The 18,959-nt window shown below is 37.1% G+C and overlaps 1 protein-coding gene across 20 annotated transcripts in view; it reads left to right on the top strand.

Moving 5' to 3' along the window:
- The window catches only part of HDAC9 (histone deacetylase 9), a 1,067,281-nt gene that overhangs the window by 600,779 nt on the left and 447,543 nt on the right, over nt 1-18,959 (top strand). For all 20 annotated transcript variants that reach the window (XR_011256609.1, XM_069587626.1, XM_069587611.1 and 17 more), the window contains one exon: nt 1,342-1,463. Coding sequence is in view for 19 of the 20 variants with exons in the window: in XM_069587626.1 (XP_069443727.1) it covers nt 1,342-1,463 (122 nt within the window). In the remaining variant the exon portion in view is untranslated. The remainder of the gene's footprint in view (nt 1-1,341; nt 1,464-18,959) is intronic.

Here is an 18,959-nt window from a genome sequence, read left to right on the forward strand (position 1 = left end):
TATTTGATATTCTGTTATCTTGACATTTCAAGTATGCCAGGAGTTCTATTTAAAGAGTTATTGTTTTTCTAATTCTGTCCTATAAGTATCTTCCCATTTCTGCATCCAAAAACAAAAAGGTAAATAAGGCAGATTCCAGAATGCTATATAAATAATTTTTAATAATTTATATGATTTTTATCATGCATGTCAATTGACTTTAAAAACCAGTCCCTGAAGAAAATTTCCACATGTTCAATCAACATCAAAAATATTGAAAAAGAAATTTTGTTTTATTACCTAAAATTACATATATAATTTATAACTAATTCATATCCCTTCTAAGTTAAAGCTTCTTTTAAGAAAAGATAATTCCTTTTTTTAAAAGTGGGAAGCAGCTACATGCAAACAACTTGTCAGCTGAAAATTCTTTAGCTGTTCCCTTGGGTATATTCGACATGGCTCTCCAATGTTACTTAGCAATCCTTTTTTTTTTTTTTTTGTACTGAATAGTAGAATCCAACTCCTGGATAGCTAGCCATAAGTCATTAATTTGTGAAATCTGAACTTAATACTTTTTTTTGCCAATCATGATCAGATGAAATATCCTCACACTAGTTATCTTGAGATTGTTGATTCAAAGAAATAATACTAGTATCATCATGGTGTTGATACTATGTCCTATCTAATGTTTTCTTCATATATAATGATTATAAATGTTTATATTGGCTAGGTAGTCTATGTTCAGTCCTGAACTATTCTCCACTGACACAACTGTATCTCTTTCACTTGTATTAATGCGGGGAAAGATAACACATTTTGAGAGTTCAGTTTCATACAAAGAAGAATGTGTCTTCAGTCTTTACCTTGAAACTGCTGTCGAAGTCAGGAAACCTGGGTCTCTTGGCATAGTACTCTCTCTCCCTGTACTTTCATGGACTACCTAGCAATTTTTAAAAACTGAAGTCCTTCTCTATGTTTACTTTTACCTTGGTTGTTCTGCATAGTTGACCAAAAAGGATTCAGATGATGACTTTTCCATTAATATGGCTCTTAAGAAAACACACATAGTAATCTCAGATAACAAAACTCAAGCTCTTTGTAAATTCTGTCTTTTAATGAAGAAAACTTTTCTATGTGGCCACATGACCAAATACACAGTGGGCATTCTTGGGCATCCTCCATCATTCTATAACATACTTCTAAATGAACTTGGTTACATGAGGCTGTGGTTGGTACACACTAAAAAGGAAGAGCATAAGTACAGCTGAGATACGTGTTGCAGCACATGCAACTGATTATTGCTGACTAGTGTGCAGTAAAACCTCCAGGACAAATGGTGAGCCCTCTTTTTCTTTTTAGGGCTGCCCACCACACGTCATTGGATCAAAGCTCTCCACCCCTGAGTGGAACACCTCCATCCTACAAATACACATTACCCGGAGCACAAGATGCAAAGGATGATTTCCCCCTTCGAAAAACTGGTAAGTCAGTTTCACAAGAAGACTTCACTTGCTGTTCCATTGCATTCCTGTAGTTTTATTTTGCCATATGTCTAGAGGAATGTCAAAGGGTTTGTAATCATAGCTATTAGACTCTCTGACCTCTGCCCTCAGCAGAAGCAAATATGTACGCACGCATACACACACACTCCTATTTCTGTTAATATATCAATTCCTTTGATATATAATCAAAGTAACTGTTTGATTAATCACATTTAGATTTTAGACAAATTATTTTCTTATTAGCAGTGAAGAGGAGAATTAAATAAAATAGAAGCTTGATTTCTCAGAAAATTTAAATCTTCTCCATTAATGAGGACCTCTGTAGTTTTCCTCCATTATCTGGATTTATATTGAGCCTTACTCATTTACCAGAAAAATGGAAATAATATTCTTATTTTGCTTCACACTTTTAAAAACCTTAAATTGTAATTGTTTACTAAAACAGACAAGGTCAAGGCTTACCTTCTGAGTAAGTGTCTTGCCGAACGTCTCACAGATTATAGGAGAAGTCTTCGTGAAGCTTTGTAGCTAATAATCTCATGTGATTGTATTAAAATTTGCTTAGGGAAACTGGGATGATGAGTCTGGAATAAATTTGGAATGTAGTCAACAACTCTATGGCTTTAGGGCCTGTATTTGTTTTCGCCCTTTTTCGCCCTTTGACATGTGCATATCTAATGTGTTATATGCTCTGTTCCTCTATAATGTATTTAAACTTTAGCTAGGCATAAGCATGAATAGCATTTGTATACATGATGTTGTATAGCTTTTGATATTTTCTAAATATAGTTCTTTAGAGAAAGTTTTAAATTAAAAAATGTAAGCAAAATTCATGTGAAAGATATTCAGAGCAGATAGTTTGGTTCATTGTATTTTACTCAGATCTACTTGAATAAATATAGGTCTGTGTAATTTGTATATAAAATCTACAGAACAAAAATGATTTTTAATAATTATATTCATTTTCCCAAGCAATTTTGAATAATTGAAGTGAAAATAGATTGTAAAAACACATGTTGAAGTTGTTTTCTGTCATATAATTTACTTCCAGCATAATGAATATTTAAAAATAAAATCAATCATTAGTAAGAATTTGCTCTATCATCTAGCCCATATTGTACCAGGCACTGGGGAAAGATGGCCAAGTATTGCAAAGCATTTCATGCCTTTTTATTTTAATGGACCAAAGGATTTTGTCTTTCTACTTTAAGATACTAGATAGAGTAAAATACTTCAATAAAAGGAAATACAAAGGAAAGAATGTTTTATGTAATGCATGAGAATTTCACACTCTTATCTACCAATCAGATCACTTTTCATATAAATAAACTTCTCTGGGATAAAAGGAATAAAGCAAATAGTGAGCCTCCACATATTTCTAAAACATGGCATATAGTTTATGAAAATTGATCCATAAAGGACATGGGTTTTAGAATGTGGGGACTTTGATCTGCAGCCTTGACATTTAGTTGCACCAATGGCATGTGTAGGAACTATTGACAGAGATTATGTGAATATTGCCCCAGGTCTCAGGGCAGTGACTGGCATTCAAGAGCCTGAGGAGTCACTAAAGGGAAAGAAAACACAAGTCCCCTTATGGCAGGAGGTTACTGATGAGTGATACAGTTACATTCAGGGGGAAAGACGTCTACCCCGCTGTGCACATAGCCTTTGAATTTATTCTTACCACTGGGAGATTGAAAACTGACTGCAGAACTGACACTGACTTTGAAAAGTAGTGGCATTTGGAGCCAGTAAGTATCCAGAAAGCACATTTGATCTTTGTCAATACTTAAAGACGGGTATAAGACGAGTACTAAAAACCCATTCCTTGTGTCCCGCTGTTCCCATGAGAACAATTTAGTATTTTTCTTCTGAAGATTGAGTAGGAATTTATTCTTGTAGAATTTCTCAACCCACAACAAAATTCAAAGAGAAATCCTGCTTATATGTTACAAAATGTTATTCCACTCATCTTCTGTATCTCTTTATGTGATATCTAATAATAGTGGAAAGTTACAGCCCCCATCTTTTCTAGTGATGTATTTTCTGTATTTTCCCAGTATTTTAAGTTTCTTCCCTTTATATGGAATATCTGTTATTTACAAAGTGTCAAGGCTGCTGACCTACAAAACCAAACATTTCCAACATTATATCAATAAAGTTCTTGAAAAGCCATTAATACATTTACATCTCTACAGGAGTTTCAAAATATTCCTTAGTTCAATTCCCATTGTCTGAGAAAAGTATAATATAATTAAATACAGATGTTTTCTACAGATTCTCTAAAATACTTAGAGATACCATTCATTAATTACAAATAGGCGGAAGTCTTCCAACTTTTGTAAGTATAATCTATTTGGTATATTTCCAGTTCACTGTGAGAAAGTTTAGATGTATATTTCCACTAAATAGAAAAGCACTGAAGTACTGTAAAATAACAGTTTTTACTTCAGCATTTGTTGTATTTCAATGACTCAACAGTTATTACAAAAAAGTAAGCAATAAAATATCATAATTAAACATATGTGGTGATTGAGGAAACTGTTTGGGATAATTTTCACATAAAGCTACATCATATTAAATGAAATCTGGAGAAGTGTCATTGATCATATAGTATAAATACCAGGACAGATATAATAGTCTCACTTTTCTGTGGATGCCTGGTTATCACTCTCTGAGGTCTACTTGATTTAAAAGACGTTGGTAACAGGATTCTGTCTTTTTGATCTGCATATAATACTAAATGCTTTCATTTTCTTTTTAACCTACATTGGTGCTGAATTGCTAGTATACACTAGGAAGATATTAAGGAACTAAAGCTGGAACCAGAGTAAGGAAAGTCCTAATGACCTTAAAATGAATCAAGTGGCCCCAGGGGTGTTCCTAAAGCAGTGAGCTAAATTCAGAACCTCTCCTGACCTCTTAGGACTCAGCCAGACAGGGGGAGCCTAGGAACAGTCAACTACAGAAGTCTCATTTGCCTGCAGAAATCTGACCTTTGTCATGCAAAGTGGACCTTTACTTCCTTCCCCTAAGGAGAATCACAGTTGCTCATACCTTTTGGGTTTTTTGGAAACCTCAGAATTCTGTGAATCGTTAGCTCTACTCAGTTCCTATTTCAGTTTTCTTTGAAATACAGGAATTGAGAGTCTTTAGCTCTTTTCCTAACAAGGAATGTCAAAGGCTTTCAAATGAAGTTGAGAATAAAATAATTGTTTTTAATTTTTATGTTTATTGCCCACACTTAAATAAGTGTTCCCATTTAGAATTACCCTCTGATGGCCCCTGTTTAACATAAGAATTTGTTGATTCTGAAATTTGTATTATTTTGCTGAACTTTAGGTTTTTTTGGCTGCAAATTATATCTTATGGTAGTAGGTGGGTTTTTTGTTTGTTTGTTTGTTTGTTTTGTTTTTGCCAGTATAATACACGGCTGGACTGATAACAAACTATAAAATAGGGAAAGGAAGCTTCTGGGTCCAGCTACTTCTAAAATAGAACATATTTCCCACAGAGATACTACATATGCAGTGACTTTGAACTGACCTTCAAAACCATTTGAACTGGATTCTTTTCCAATGACTGTGTGCATATGTTTCATAAAATATTATGATAAAAAATTCTAGAGGTTTTATGCTCCATTATATTATTGGGGTCTGACCCAGTGAACTTTGCCTCACTTTGAATGTTACAGTCTTTCCATTTAATACTTCTGAACAAAGTGAGCTGGCTGGCTAGATTTAACCTCTTAAAGAGCACAAGCCATATAAAGCTAAAGCTTGGCTTGGGCTAGTAAGGCTGTTCCAGCCCCACTGAAATATTCTTTTTAATGGTCAGCAACAGTAGAATAAGACTCAAAGATGGAAGGGGTCCAAACATAAGTTAAGGTTTTGGAAGGCCAGTGTCATTTTCCACACTGAGTAACTGGAAAGAAGGCAGAGATGAGACATATAACTTTATAAATCTCCCTCAGTATAGCAGTTAGAAGTTGTGTAGTGGTACCTTGGTGACCTTTTCAAGTTATTATAATCCAGAATTAGTGCAAGGAGATTTTTAAACAATGTTTTAAAATCTCTCTTGCTCTGTTTTTCTCTCCTTTTTCTAGTTCTATGTTTTTCTCATAATACACAAACACACGTACATGTGCACCCATGGACATACACACACATTTCTGCCCAGATTTCGCTAAGATAGCACTTATGTTTATACAGATATTCACTCAGAATCTTATTCTAGATTGACTAAAACTGGGTATTTTTATATATCTTAGTACTCTAGCTTAGTTCTATTGTAGTGACTCTTGCTTACAGTGATTGAAATATACTCTTTCTGATCAGTCTTATAACAGTTTCTCCAGAATTGAGACGCACTGGGGCTTCCCAGGTGGCGCTAGTGGTAAAGAACCCATCTGCCAATACCTTAGACTTAAGAGACATGGGTTTGATCTCTGGGTCAGGGAAATCCCCTGGAGGAGGGCGTGACAACCCACTCCAGTATTCTTGCCTGGAGAGCCCCATGGACAGAGGAGCCTGGCGGTCGGACACAACTGAAGCGACTTAGCACACGTGCACGCGGCACGGTAACACAGGCTTTGAATCCACTGCTGCTGAGCCACTTCAGTCGCGTCTGACGCTGTGCGACCCCATAGATGGCAGCCCACCGGGCTCCCCCATCTCTGGGATTCTCCAGGCAAGAATACTACCGGATTGAAATACAGATTCTCAATCTTGGGAAATTTTTAACCTCTTTAGGTCATCTTTCTGTCATCCGTGAGATAGGTATAATTATTGCTGTTGGTTCATACAGTTATTTTGAGGATTCAATTAAGTAATGCATGTCGTGCACTTAGAATCATACCTAAGATTAAGGAAATGCTTAGATGGATGGAATGTTCTTTACTACTGTTTCTAGTTGATAAAAGACTGAATTTCATTTATTTTCGTCAGTGAAAACTGAATTGCTTATTGTTGTGTAAAGTCTTTTTAAAGACTTGTATTCTGCCACCTTATTGATAAAATGAGAAAAGTGAGGAGAAAGAAAAGTATTCACTGTAAGCTCTCTGCCTCTTGCAATGCTAAATGTCAAGATGGGAATAAAGGTTTTCGTTAACTTTGCACATTATCTGGCATTTGGGAGCCTAGTATGGTGTACAAAAATAGCAGTGGACTTGTTTCTTTCCTTCACCATAGGAAGAGCTCTTATTGATGCTCTGTACTCATTAGGGTCACACAGAGTTTTAATTTCTGCCATTGACTTCATTTTAAAATCAATAAACTTTTAATTTTTGGAACAGTTTTAGATTTACAGAAAAATTGACCCATAGTACAGACGGTTCCCATATTACTTTCTCCACTGTCCCATTGTCTCCTCTCTTGTTAACATCTTGCGAACTGTGGTATTTTTGGTGCAATTAATGAATGCCTATCAGTACATTATTGTTAATGTACCCCATAATTTATATTAAGGTTTACTCTGTGCTTCCCTGGTGGTTATTTTGACAAATGCAAAATGTCGTGCCATGTATCCACTATTACAATATAATGCAGACTAGTTTCACTACCCTAAAAGTCCTCTGTTCTCCATATATTTACCCCTCCATCCTCCAACCCCCGATAACCACTTATGTTTTCACTGTCTCTGTGGATTTGCAACCTGTAGAATGTCATATATTTGAAATCATAGAGTCTGTAGCCATTTCAGACAAACTTCTTTCACTTGGCAATGTGTATTTATGATCCCTCCATGTTTTGTGGCTTGAAAGCCCTTTTTAGTATTGAATAATAATGCATTACATGGGAGGAGCCACCCATTTGTTTAACCATTTACCTGTTGAAAGGTGTTCTGGTTCCTTCCAAGTTTTAGCAATTATGAATCAGGTGGCCCTAAACATTCACACGTAGGTTTTTCTGTGGATGTATATTTTCAGCTAGTTAAAGGAAAGCCTAAGCATGCAATAGGTGGATTTTATAGTAAGACTATGTGTAGTTTTGTAAGACACTGTCAAATTGTATTCTGAAGGGGCTGTGCTGTTTTGAATTCTGACCAGCAATGGATCAGATCTACCAGTAGTGGATCGGAGTTTGCCAGCACTTGGTATTTTCAATTTAGTGTTTTGAATTTTGACCATTCTAATAGGTATATATTGCCAACATCCACTGTATCATGGAAAAAGCAAGAGAGTTCCAGAAAAACATCTATTTCTGCTTTATTGACTATGCCAAAGCCTTTGACTAGGCGGATCACAATAAACTGTGGAAAATTCTAAAAGAGATGGGAATACCAGACCACCTGACTGGCCTCTTGAGAAACCTGTATACAGGTCAGGAAGCAACAGTTAGAACTGGACATGGAACAACAGACTGGTTCCAAATAGAAACAGGAGTACGTCAAGGCTGTATATTGTCACCCTGCTTATTTAACTTCTATGCAGAGTACATCATGAGAAATGCTGGGCTGGAAGAAGCACAAGCTGGAACCAAGATTGCCAGGAGAAATATCAATAACCTCAGATATGCAGATGACACCACCCTTATGGCAGAAAGTAAAGAGGGGCTAAAAAACCTCTTGATGAAAGTGAAAGAGGAGAGTGAAAAAGTTGGCTTAAAGCTCAACGTTCAGAAAACGAAGATCATGGCATCTGGTCCCATCATTTCATGGGAAATAGATAGGGAAACAGTGGAAACAGTGTCAGACTTCATTTTTTTGGGCTCCAAAATCACTGCAGATGGTGATTGCAGCCATGAAATTAAAAGACGCTTAGTCCTTGAAAGGAAAGTTATGACCAACCTAGATAGCATATTGAAAAGCAGAAACATTACTTTGCCAACAAAGGTCCATCTAGTCAAGGCTATGGTTTTTCCAGGAGTCGTGTATGGATGTGAGAGTTGGACTGTGAAGAAAGCTGAGCACCAAAGAATTGATGCTTTTGAACTGTGGTGCTGGAGAAGACTCTTGAGAGTCCCTTGGACTGCAAGGAGATCCAACCAGTCCATTCTAAAGGAGATCAGTCCTGGGTGTTCGTTGTAAGGACTGATATTACAGCTAAAACTCCAGTACACTGGCCACCTCATGTGAAGAGTTGACTCATTGGAAAAGACTCTGATTCTGGGGGGGATTGGGGGCAGGAGGAGAAGGGGACAACAGAGGATGAGATGGCTGGATGGCATCACTGACTTGATGGACATGAGTTTGAATGAACTTGGGGAGTTGGTGATGGACATGGAGGCCTGGCGTGCTGCAATTCATGTGGTCGCAAAGAGTCGGACACAATGAGCGAGTGAACTGAATAGGTATATAATGGTTTTTCATTGTGGTTTTATTTCCTAGTTTTAGTGTGGTATAATCTTTCTCATCCCTTTACTATTAATCTCTCTGTGTCTCTCTTTTTAAAATGGTTTTCTGATAGTGTATGCTGGTGGTTTAGTCACTCACACCTGTCCAACTCTTGTACACTATGGACTGTAGCCTGCCAGGCTCTGCTATCCATGGGGATTTTCTAGGAAAAAGTACTGGAGTGGTTTGCCATTTTCTTCTCCAATAGACAGTGTATAGTAGGGTCTTTTTTTTTTTCCTTAATCCACTCTGACAGTCTCCTTTAATTAGTATGTTAGATCAGTCCCATTTAAAGTGCTTATAGATATAGTTGGATCAATACCTGCCCTGTTTATAACTGTATTCTAATCATTATAGTTAATCATTTTTTTTTTTAATCTTCCCCTCTTTATTCTCTGGTTTTAACTGAGCATGGTATATGATTCCATGTTCTCTACTGTCTTAGCATATCAGTTGTACCTCTTTTAAATTTTTTCTTTGATGGTTTCCTTAGAGTTTGAAGTGCACGTTTGTAGCAAATCTATACCCATTTTCAAATAACACTATACTTGTTCTATGGCTATAGGTACCTTAAAACAGAGTATTCCCAATTCCTCTCTCCCATCTTCTATAATTTTGCTGTCATTAATTTCACTTTCACGGGTCACTGAATACATTGTTGGTATTATATTTTGAAGTCAGATCAATTAAAAATAAGAAAACTAGAGGCAGGTTCAAAAGGGAAGGAATATATGTCTAATTACTGTTAGTCACTCAGTCGTGTCCAGATCTTTGTGACCCCATGAACTGTACCCACCAGGCTCCTCTGTCCATGGAATTCTCCAGGCAAGAATACTGGAGTGGGTAGCCATTTCCTTTTCCAGGGAATCTTTCCTTCCCAGGGATGGAGCACAGGTTTCCTGCGTTGAAGGCAGATTCTTTACCTTCGGAGCCACCAGAGAAGCCCAAACATATATATACCTATGTCTGATTCATGTTGATGTATGGCAGGAACCAAGACAATATTGAAAGCAATTATCCTCTAATTTAAAAGAATTTTTTTAATGAGGAAAAGAAACATTTTATTTTACCTTCATTTATTTTTTCCTTTATATAGCTTTGAGTTTCTGATTTATATCCTTTTCTTTCTTGCTAAAGTACTTTTAATCTTTCTTGCAAGTCAGCTCTACTGCTAACAAATTTCCTTAATTCTTGTTTGTCTAAGAAAGTTTTTATTTCTCCTTTATATTTAACAGATAATTGCACTGAATGCAGAATTCTTGGTTGCTGATTATTTTTTCCTTGCAATACTGTAAATGCTTCACTCTCTTCTTGCTTGCATGGTTTTTGACCAGAAATTTGATTCAGTTCTTATTGTTGTTGATCCAGAGGCAAGATGCTTTCTAACATCCTCTGGTTTAATGGAAGATATTCTTTGTTTTTTGTTTTCTGCTATTTGAATATGATGTGCCCAGGAGTCTATGTTTGGTATTTATACTGTTTCGTGTTCCCTGAGACTCCTAGCTTGAGAGCTTGTCTGTGTATTCCAGCTACTGCTCAAACAGTCTTCTGCTTTTTTCTTTAATGTTATCGGTTCTCCATTATGCATGTGTTATGTCTTTTGCAGTTGTCCCAGACTGGCAAGTATTTTGTTCATTCTTTTTTTTTTTTTTTTTACCCATCGACTTCAGAAGTTTCTATTGACATGTCTTTAAGGTCGTTGATTCTTTTCTCAGTTGTGTCCAATTTCTTGTTGAGCCTTATTAAAAGGCATTCTTCATTCTATACTTTTGATCTCAGGCATTTATTTCCTTTTGGTACTTTCTTAGTGTTTCTACCTCTCTGCTTACAGTTACTAATATATTCTTATGTATTGTCAACCTTTTCTATTAGAGCCCTTAACATATTACTCACAGATATTTTAAGTTTGATAATTCCAAAATCTTTGTCATAACTGAGTCTGGTGTGATGCTTGCCTTATCTCTTCAGACTATTCTCACTTCATTTTTAGCATGCTTTCCAACTTTTTGTTGAAAGCTGGACATGATATATTAGAAATTGACTAGTTAGGCTTTCTGTGTGAGATTTTATGTTAATATGGCTACATTTAATGTTTGCAGTGGATGTAGGTGCCATGGCTTGGGTTTCTTCTAGTTTCCTTGGTGGCAGTTTGTTTGTTGTTTTTGTTTTTGTTTTTTCTTTCTCCATTTTGGGGTTTCCCTAAGAACTCTTTCATAAATGGAATGTGTCTTGCCGCTCTCTCATTGGCAATCCACTGTTGTTATACTGGAACCCTGTTAATGTGACGATAGACATTGGAGGCTACCCAGATGGCTCAAGGGTAAAGCATCCGTCTGCCATTGTAGGAGACACAGGAGACGCTGGTTCGATCCCTGGGTTGAGAATATCCCCTGGAGGAGGAAATGGCAACGTACTACAGTATTCTTGCCAGGAGAATCCCATGGACAGAGGAGCTTAGCAGGCTACAGTTCATGGGGTCACAAAGAGTTGGACATGACTGAGCAGTTACACACAATCACAACCAAGGCATTGGGGAGGGACAGTGTTCTATAATTTTATAATTAAATCTCAGTTTTTTAGTGGTCCCTGAGTTTGTGGTCTTTGAACTCTAGAGTAGTTTCTTAGCTTTTAAAAAAATCTTCCATGTAAGTGAGATAGGAGAGCTAGAAGAGGCTAGAGTTGCCTAATAGCCTTTCTCTTTTTTGGGGCTCCAAAATCACTGCAGATGGTGATTGCAGCCATGAAATTAAAACACACTTACTCCTTGGAAGAAAAGTTATGACCAACCTAGATAGTATATTCAAAAGCAGAGACACTACTTTGCCGACTAAGGTCCATCTAGTCAAGGCTATGGTTTTTCCTGTGGTCATGTATGGATGCGAGAGTTGGACTGTGAAGAAGGCTGAGTGCCGAAGAATTGATGCTTTTGAACTGTGGTGTTGGAGAAAACTCTTGAGAGTCCCTTGGACTGCAAGGAGATCCAACGAGTCCATTCTGAAGGAGATCAGCCCTGGGATTTCTTTGGAAGGAATGATGCTAAAGCTGAAGCTCCAGTACTTTGGCCACCTCACGCGAAGAGTTGACTCATTGGAAAAGACTCTGATGCTGGAAGGGATTGGGGGCAGGAGGAGAAGGGGACGACAGAGGATGAGATGGCTGGATGGCATCACGGACTCGATGGACGTGAGTCTGAGTGAACTCCGGGAGTTGGTGATGGACAGGGAGGCCTGGCGTGCTGCGATTCATGGGGTCGCAAAGAGTCAGACACAACTGAGCGACTGAACTGAACTGAACTGAAGGTCAAATATGGAGAAGGCAATGGCAACCCACTCCAGTACTCTTGCCTAGAAAATCCCATGGATGGAGGAGCCTGGCGGCTGCAGTTCATGAGGTCACAAAGAGTCAGACTCGACTGAGCAACTTCACTTTCACTTTTCACTTTCATGCATCGGAGCAGGAAATGTCAACCCATTCCAATGTTCTTGCCTGGAGAATCCCAGGGACGGGGGAGCCTGGTGGGCTGCCGTCTATGGGGTCGCACAGAGTCGGACACGACTGAAACGACTTAGCAGCAGCAGCAGCGAGGTCAAATAAAGTTCTAGTAAATAGTTTCCCTTGGAGGGCAGGTTTTGTTATGTAGAGTACTCTGGGTATATTTTATATCTGTACTTTTTTACTGGACATATTTCAAAATGGCTGCTTTTCTTTCCCCCTTCACCTCTGTACCCTATCATCACATAGACAAGAGGGGATTCTTCACTATCTTCACTTAGAGAACATGGTTGGGTTCTTGTAAATAAAACCTCTGAATATGTACTCTTCCCTGCTGAGACTGGGCCCCTGGGGTTTTTAACTCTCAAGCTAGTCCACACTCAGCCTCCAGTAACTCATCAAAATTAACATCTGGGTGTTCCTACCAGTTCCTGGCTCCAGTGGCTTCTCTTCTCCATTAACAGATCTCAGCTATGATTTTTGTTATTTTTCAGTCCTGATTTTGAAATGACAGTTTGCTCTGAGACCAAGTTCTCTGATGAATCTAAGAAAATTGCTTTGGTTTTAATCTGCTCAGATTTCTTCTTGTGGTGAGGATGGCAGTGAAGGTTTCCAAGCTTTTCACATGTTGTAGTTGATACCAAAAGGCAGCCGCCCATTCACTATTTAAAAAAAAAAACAAACTTTATTTCAGCATAACTATACTTACAGAAATACACTCATATTGGTTAATAGAATACAATTTAACTTATCCTACAAAATTTGAACTGGAAACTTGGTACATGGTTTGCTTTAAAAAGAAAGAAAAAGGATTTGTAATCTGGTTTATTTTTATCTGTTACAAATGTATACAAAAGATTCTCCATAACTTTTAAATCAGTAAAGCATTTTCAAAAAATTTTAAAAATACAACTTTGCAGTTTTTAAGGTGACAGATTCATATTTAAACAATATATTTTTTACCAATTAATTATAATAATTTTTTTATAAGATTATAAGTCATCAGTGTTTGACTCTCCTTCTCAGTGTGGTCATGACTAACAAATCCATGTACTGAAAAAACTGACAAAAAGAATAGACTAAAATAATTTTTAAATCACATTTTGAAAGGAAGGTTGTACTTTATGCTAAAATCTTTGCCCAGTGTTTAATTCTATTGTTTTTATTCTGTACCCTCTTCTATATGTCATCTTTCTCTTCTCCTTAATAGGAATCAAACACTCCATTGGTTTTTGCTACTTTGAGAATGAATTTGATGAAATATTGTAATGGAACAGAGCATGAGCTACTCTGTGAGCAAGACTTGAGAATAATAAGGACTTTTCCCCCTGTGTTTTTCTTACCTTTCTTTTCATATCAAATGCTAGAGGTTTGATAAGGTAAGACAAACAAATTTTTGGCCCTCGAAAAATTAGAAAAATCAATTCTTTCTAACAATAGGATTTATTTTTTTACATAGCAATATTATATTTTAAAAGACCCTTTTTGATAGATTTGATCCTTTAGATTATGAAAAGTTAGCAATTTGCAGCTATTATATTTCTTTGATATGCACTTTTTCTTCCAGTTTTGTTAAAATGTAACTCACAGCACTGTGTAAATTTGAAGTGTTCAGTTGAGTTCAGTTTAGTCGCTCAATCGTGTCCGACTCTTTGCGACCCCATGAATTGCAGCATGCCAGGCCTCCCTGTCCATCACCAACTCCCGGAGTTCACTCAAACTCACATCCATCGAGTCAGTGATGCCATCCAGCCAACTCATCCCCTGTCATCTCCTTCTCCTCCTGCCCCCAATCCCTCCCAGCATCAGAGTCTTTTCCAATGAGTCAACTCTTCCCACGAGGTGGCCAAAGTATTGGAGTTTCAGCTTTAGCATCATACCTTCCAAAGAAATCCCAGGGCTGATCTCCTTCAGAATGGACTGGTTGGATCTCCTTGCAGTCCAAGGGACTCTCAAGAGTTTTCTCCAACACCGCAATTCAAAAGCATCAATTCTTCGGCACTCAGCTTCCTTCACAGTCCAACTCTCACATCCATACGTGACCACAGGAAAAACCATAGCCTTGACTACATGGATCTTAATCGGCAAAGTAATGGCTCTGCTTTTGAATATGCTGTCTAGGTTGGTCATAACTTTCTTTTCAAGGAGTAAGCGTGTTTTAATTTCACGGCTGCAGTCACCATCTGCAGTGATTTTGGAGCCCCAAAAATAAAGGCTGACACTGTTTCCACTGTTTCCCCATCTATCTCCCATGAAGTGATGGGATGAGATGTCAAGATCTTCGTTTTCTGAACGTTGAGCTTTAAGCCAACTTTTTCACTCTCCTCTTTCACTTTCATCAAGAGGCTTTTTAGTTCCTCTTCACTTTCTGCCATAAGAGTGATGTCATCTGCATATCTGAGGTTATTTTGATATTTCTTCTGTCAATCTTGATTCTAGGTTGTGCTTCTTCCAGCCCAGCGTTTCTCATGATGTACTCTGCATAAAAGTTAAATAAGCAGGGTGACAGTATACAGCCTTGATGCACTCCTTTTCCTATTTGGAACCAGTCTGTTGTTCCATGTCCAGTTCTAACTGTTGCTTCCTGACTTGCATACAGGTTTCTCAAGAGTCAGGTCAGGTCATCTGGTATTCCCATCTCTTTCAGAATTTTCCACTGTTTATTGTGATCCACACAGTCAAAGGCTTTGGCATAGTCCATAAAGCAGAAATAGATGCTTTTCTGGAACTCTCTTTCTTTTTTATGATCCAGCGGATGTTGACAATTTGATCTCTGGTTCCTCTGCCTTTTCTAAAACCAGCTTGAACATCTGGAAGTTCACAGTTCATGTACTGCTGAAGCCTGGCTTAGAGAATTTTGAACATTACTAGTGTAAAGTAATAGAGTTTTGCCAAGAGAACGCACTGGTCATAGCAGACACTCTCTTGCAACAACACAAGAGAAGACTCTACACATGTACATCACCAGATGGTCAACACCGAAATCAGATTGATTATATTCTTTGCAGACAAAGATGGAGAAGCTCTATACAGTCAACAAAAACAAGACCAGGAGCTGACTGTGGCTCAGATCATGAACTCCTTATTGCCAAATTCAGACTCAAATTGAAGAAAGTAGGGAATACCACTAAACAATTCAGGTATGACCTAAATCAAATCCCTTATGATTATGCAGTAGAAGTAAGAAATAGATTTAAGGGACTAGAACTGATAGATAGAGTGCCTGATGAACTGTGGATGGAGGTTTGTGACATTGTACAGGAGACAGGGATCAAGACCATCCCCATGGAAAAAAAATGCAAAAAAGAAAAATGGCTGTGTGCAGAGGCCTTACAAATGGTTGTGAAAAGAAGAGAAATGAAAAGCAAAGGAGAAAAGGAAAGATATAAGCATCTGAATGCAGAGTTCCAAAGAATAGCAAGAAGAGATAAGAAAGCCTTCCTCAGCGATCAATGCAAAGAAATAGAGAAAACAGCAGAATGGGAAAGACTAGAGATCTCTTCAAGAAAATTAGAGATACCAAGGGAACATTTCATGCAAAGATGGGCTCGATCAAGGACAGAAATGGTATGGACCTAACAGAATTAGAAGATATTAAGAAGAGGTGGCAAGAATACACAGAAGAACTGTACAAAAAAGTCTTCACAACCAAGATAATCACAATGGTGTGATCACTCAACTAGAGACAGACATCCTGGAATGTAAAGTCAAGTGGGCCTTAGAAATCATCACTACAAACAAAGCTAGTGGAGGTAATGGAATTCCAGTTGAGCTATTTCAAATCCTGAAAGATGATGCTGTGAAAGTGCTGCACTCAATATGCCAGCAAATTTGGAAAACTCAGCAGTGGCCACAGGACTGGAAAAGGTCAGTTTTCATTCCAATCCCAAAGAAAGGCAATGCCAAAGAGTGCTCAAACTACTGCACAATTGCACCCATCTCACATGCTAGCAAAGTAATGTTCACAATAATAGTAATGCTTCAAAATTTGAAGTGTACAGCATAATAATTTGACTTGTTTGCTCATTTTTTAAGCAAACATATCTGAATGGATCTAACAGATAATATTTTATAGTTTAACCAGCAATATTTTTTTACTTTTACATTTTTTTCCTTAGTGGTGTACAAGGTGATCTGTTACACATGATAAAGTGCTGTAGTATTTACCCAAGAATTAAATGGTGTAGAGTAGTAAGAATCTTTGTAATATAAAAAGAGTACAAATTTATAACATGTGGTTTTTCACTGAAAAGCATAATAGAAATTAATGTCCCTAAGAATTTTTTATTGAAAAGTTAAATGTATGGTTATGTTAAAACAAAAGACAAGTAGTTTAAGTTTCACAATTCAATACATGGAAAACTAGTCTCACAGATTGATTGTGCATGTGGTATGTATGATAACTAGTTGGAGGTAAGACCAAGTGTCAATTGAAAATTGTTTGATAATTAATCAGCTTAGTAGGAACTTTGAACATCTAACTAAAATTATTTGCCAGTAGAAACTAGTGTGGTTGCTAGGGGTGGGGGGAACTAGTGTGAAAAAGCTAATATAGCTTAGAAATACAGAGCTTGGAAAATAATCTCACGGTTTGGAGTTAGAAATATTTGGCTTAGAATTCTAGAATGGCACTACCAGCTAGAGCTGTGTGACTACAGGCAAGTTACAGGACTTCTCTGAGCCTCAATTTTTAAAGTGTCAGGAATGGGAAATATTTGGCTTTCAGGATTATGATAAGCAAAAACATTTTTCGTGAAGGTGCCCAGCACAGTGCCTGACATATAACAGAGTCTCTGTACGTATTGGCCGTTTGAGTTATTGGGAATAATGGTGTGGCATTAGTAATAGGAATTATTAGTAGCAGCTGCATACTAAAGAGCCTCTTAATGAAAGGGAAAGAGGAGAGTGAAAAAGTTGGCTTATAACTCAACATTTAGAAAACTAAGATCATGATATCAGGTCCCATCACTTCATGGCAAATAGATGGAGAAACAATGGAAACAGTGACAGACTTTATTATTTTGGGGCTCCAAAATCACTGCAGATGGTGACTGCAGCCATGATATTAAAAGATGCTTACTCCTTGGAAGGAAAGTTATGACCAATCTAGACAGCATATTAAAAAGCAGAGACATTACTTTGCTGACAAAGGTCTATCTAGTCAAAGCTATAGTTTTTCCAGAAGTCATGTATGGATGTGAGAGTTGGATTATAAAGAAAGCTGAGTGCCGAAGAATTGATGCTTTTGACCTGCGGTGTTGGAGGAGACTCTTGAGAGGCCCTTGGGCTGCAAGGAGATCCAAGCAGTCCATCCTAAAGGAAATCAGTCCTGAATATTCATCAGAACGACTGATGCTGAAGCTGAAACTCCAATACTTCAGCTACCTGATGTGAAGAGTTGACTCATTTGAAAAGACCCTGATGCTGGGAAAGACTGAAAGCAGGAGGAGAAGGGGACAACAGAGATGGTTGGATGGCATCACCAACTTGATGGACATGAGTTTGAGCAAGCTCTGGAAGTTGGTGATAGAGAAGCCTGGCATGCTGCAGTCCAAGGGGTCACAAAGAGTTGGACACGACTGAACTGAACATAGTATAATTTTAAAATAATTGAAATGGCAAAAACAGTCTAGAGTTGTGATCTTAACCCTCTCACTAATGTATGACCTTGAACATATGTTACATCATGATTTTGTAGCTCAGATTTCTCGGATAAATGACAAATTTGGACCAACTGATTCTTAATATTGTATATTATTGTAAACAGGAACCATATCATAATGTTTCATGAAGATTAAGATAAGAAAATGTTAATGAAGAACATATAAATAAGAAATAAATGATGGTGCTTTTGCAGAATTATATCTCAAATTTGTTGTAATTAACTGTAGCAAAGTCTAATGACATATTTTTCACTCCCCATAAAATGCTCATTTAGAAACATGCAGGATGTTTTAGATAAGATTGGAATGAGAAATTGGCAAAAAATAATAATTAAGACTTTAAAAGCATTTAGCCATCTGTTGTATAATCATGAGAATGATTGAAAAGTGACTCCTAATTTGTAATATTCACAGTTAAAAACTTGAAGTACTGGGAAAATATTCTATACAAATATATGAATTTATGTATCTTTAGACATATCTAATGAAATAAATTAAAAGATGAATAAATAAATTATGAAATATTGGTAAGTTTAGCCACCTACTGAGTTTCTTTGAAATAGAAGTATTCCTTGATGGCAAAGAAATCTGCCGGAAACCATTATCTGTTTGCTCAAAACTCTTATTAGTATTTAAGGTAGCACAAAATAATAGTTTTACCCTGGCATGCTAGATTTTACATTGAGTGACCTTAATTTACCAATCTCTTATTTTATAAAATTATTAACATTTGATTTTGAGCTAACATTTATCATTATTTTAATACTTATACTGATTCCCTCCATTCTTTACTACCTACCCATATACAAGATAAATATTTTTCATAAGCTATAAATTCTGACATTATCTTTACCTCTTCCATTTTCAGTTTAATTTTTGCTGTAAAAGCTAACAATCATATGTCAGTTATTAGGTATCATATTTCATACTCCCATTCTTATCTTGTTCTTCCCAATTGGATTTTAAAAAATGTTCCTGAAGAGTG

The sequence above is a fragment of the Ovis canadensis genome, chromosome 4, assembly GCF_042477335.2.
Source record: "Ovis canadensis isolate MfBH-ARS-UI-01 breed Bighorn chromosome 4, ARS-UI_OviCan_v2, whole genome shotgun sequence".
Classification (NCBI taxonomy): domain Eukaryota; kingdom Metazoa; phylum Chordata; class Mammalia; order Artiodactyla; family Bovidae; genus Ovis; species Ovis canadensis.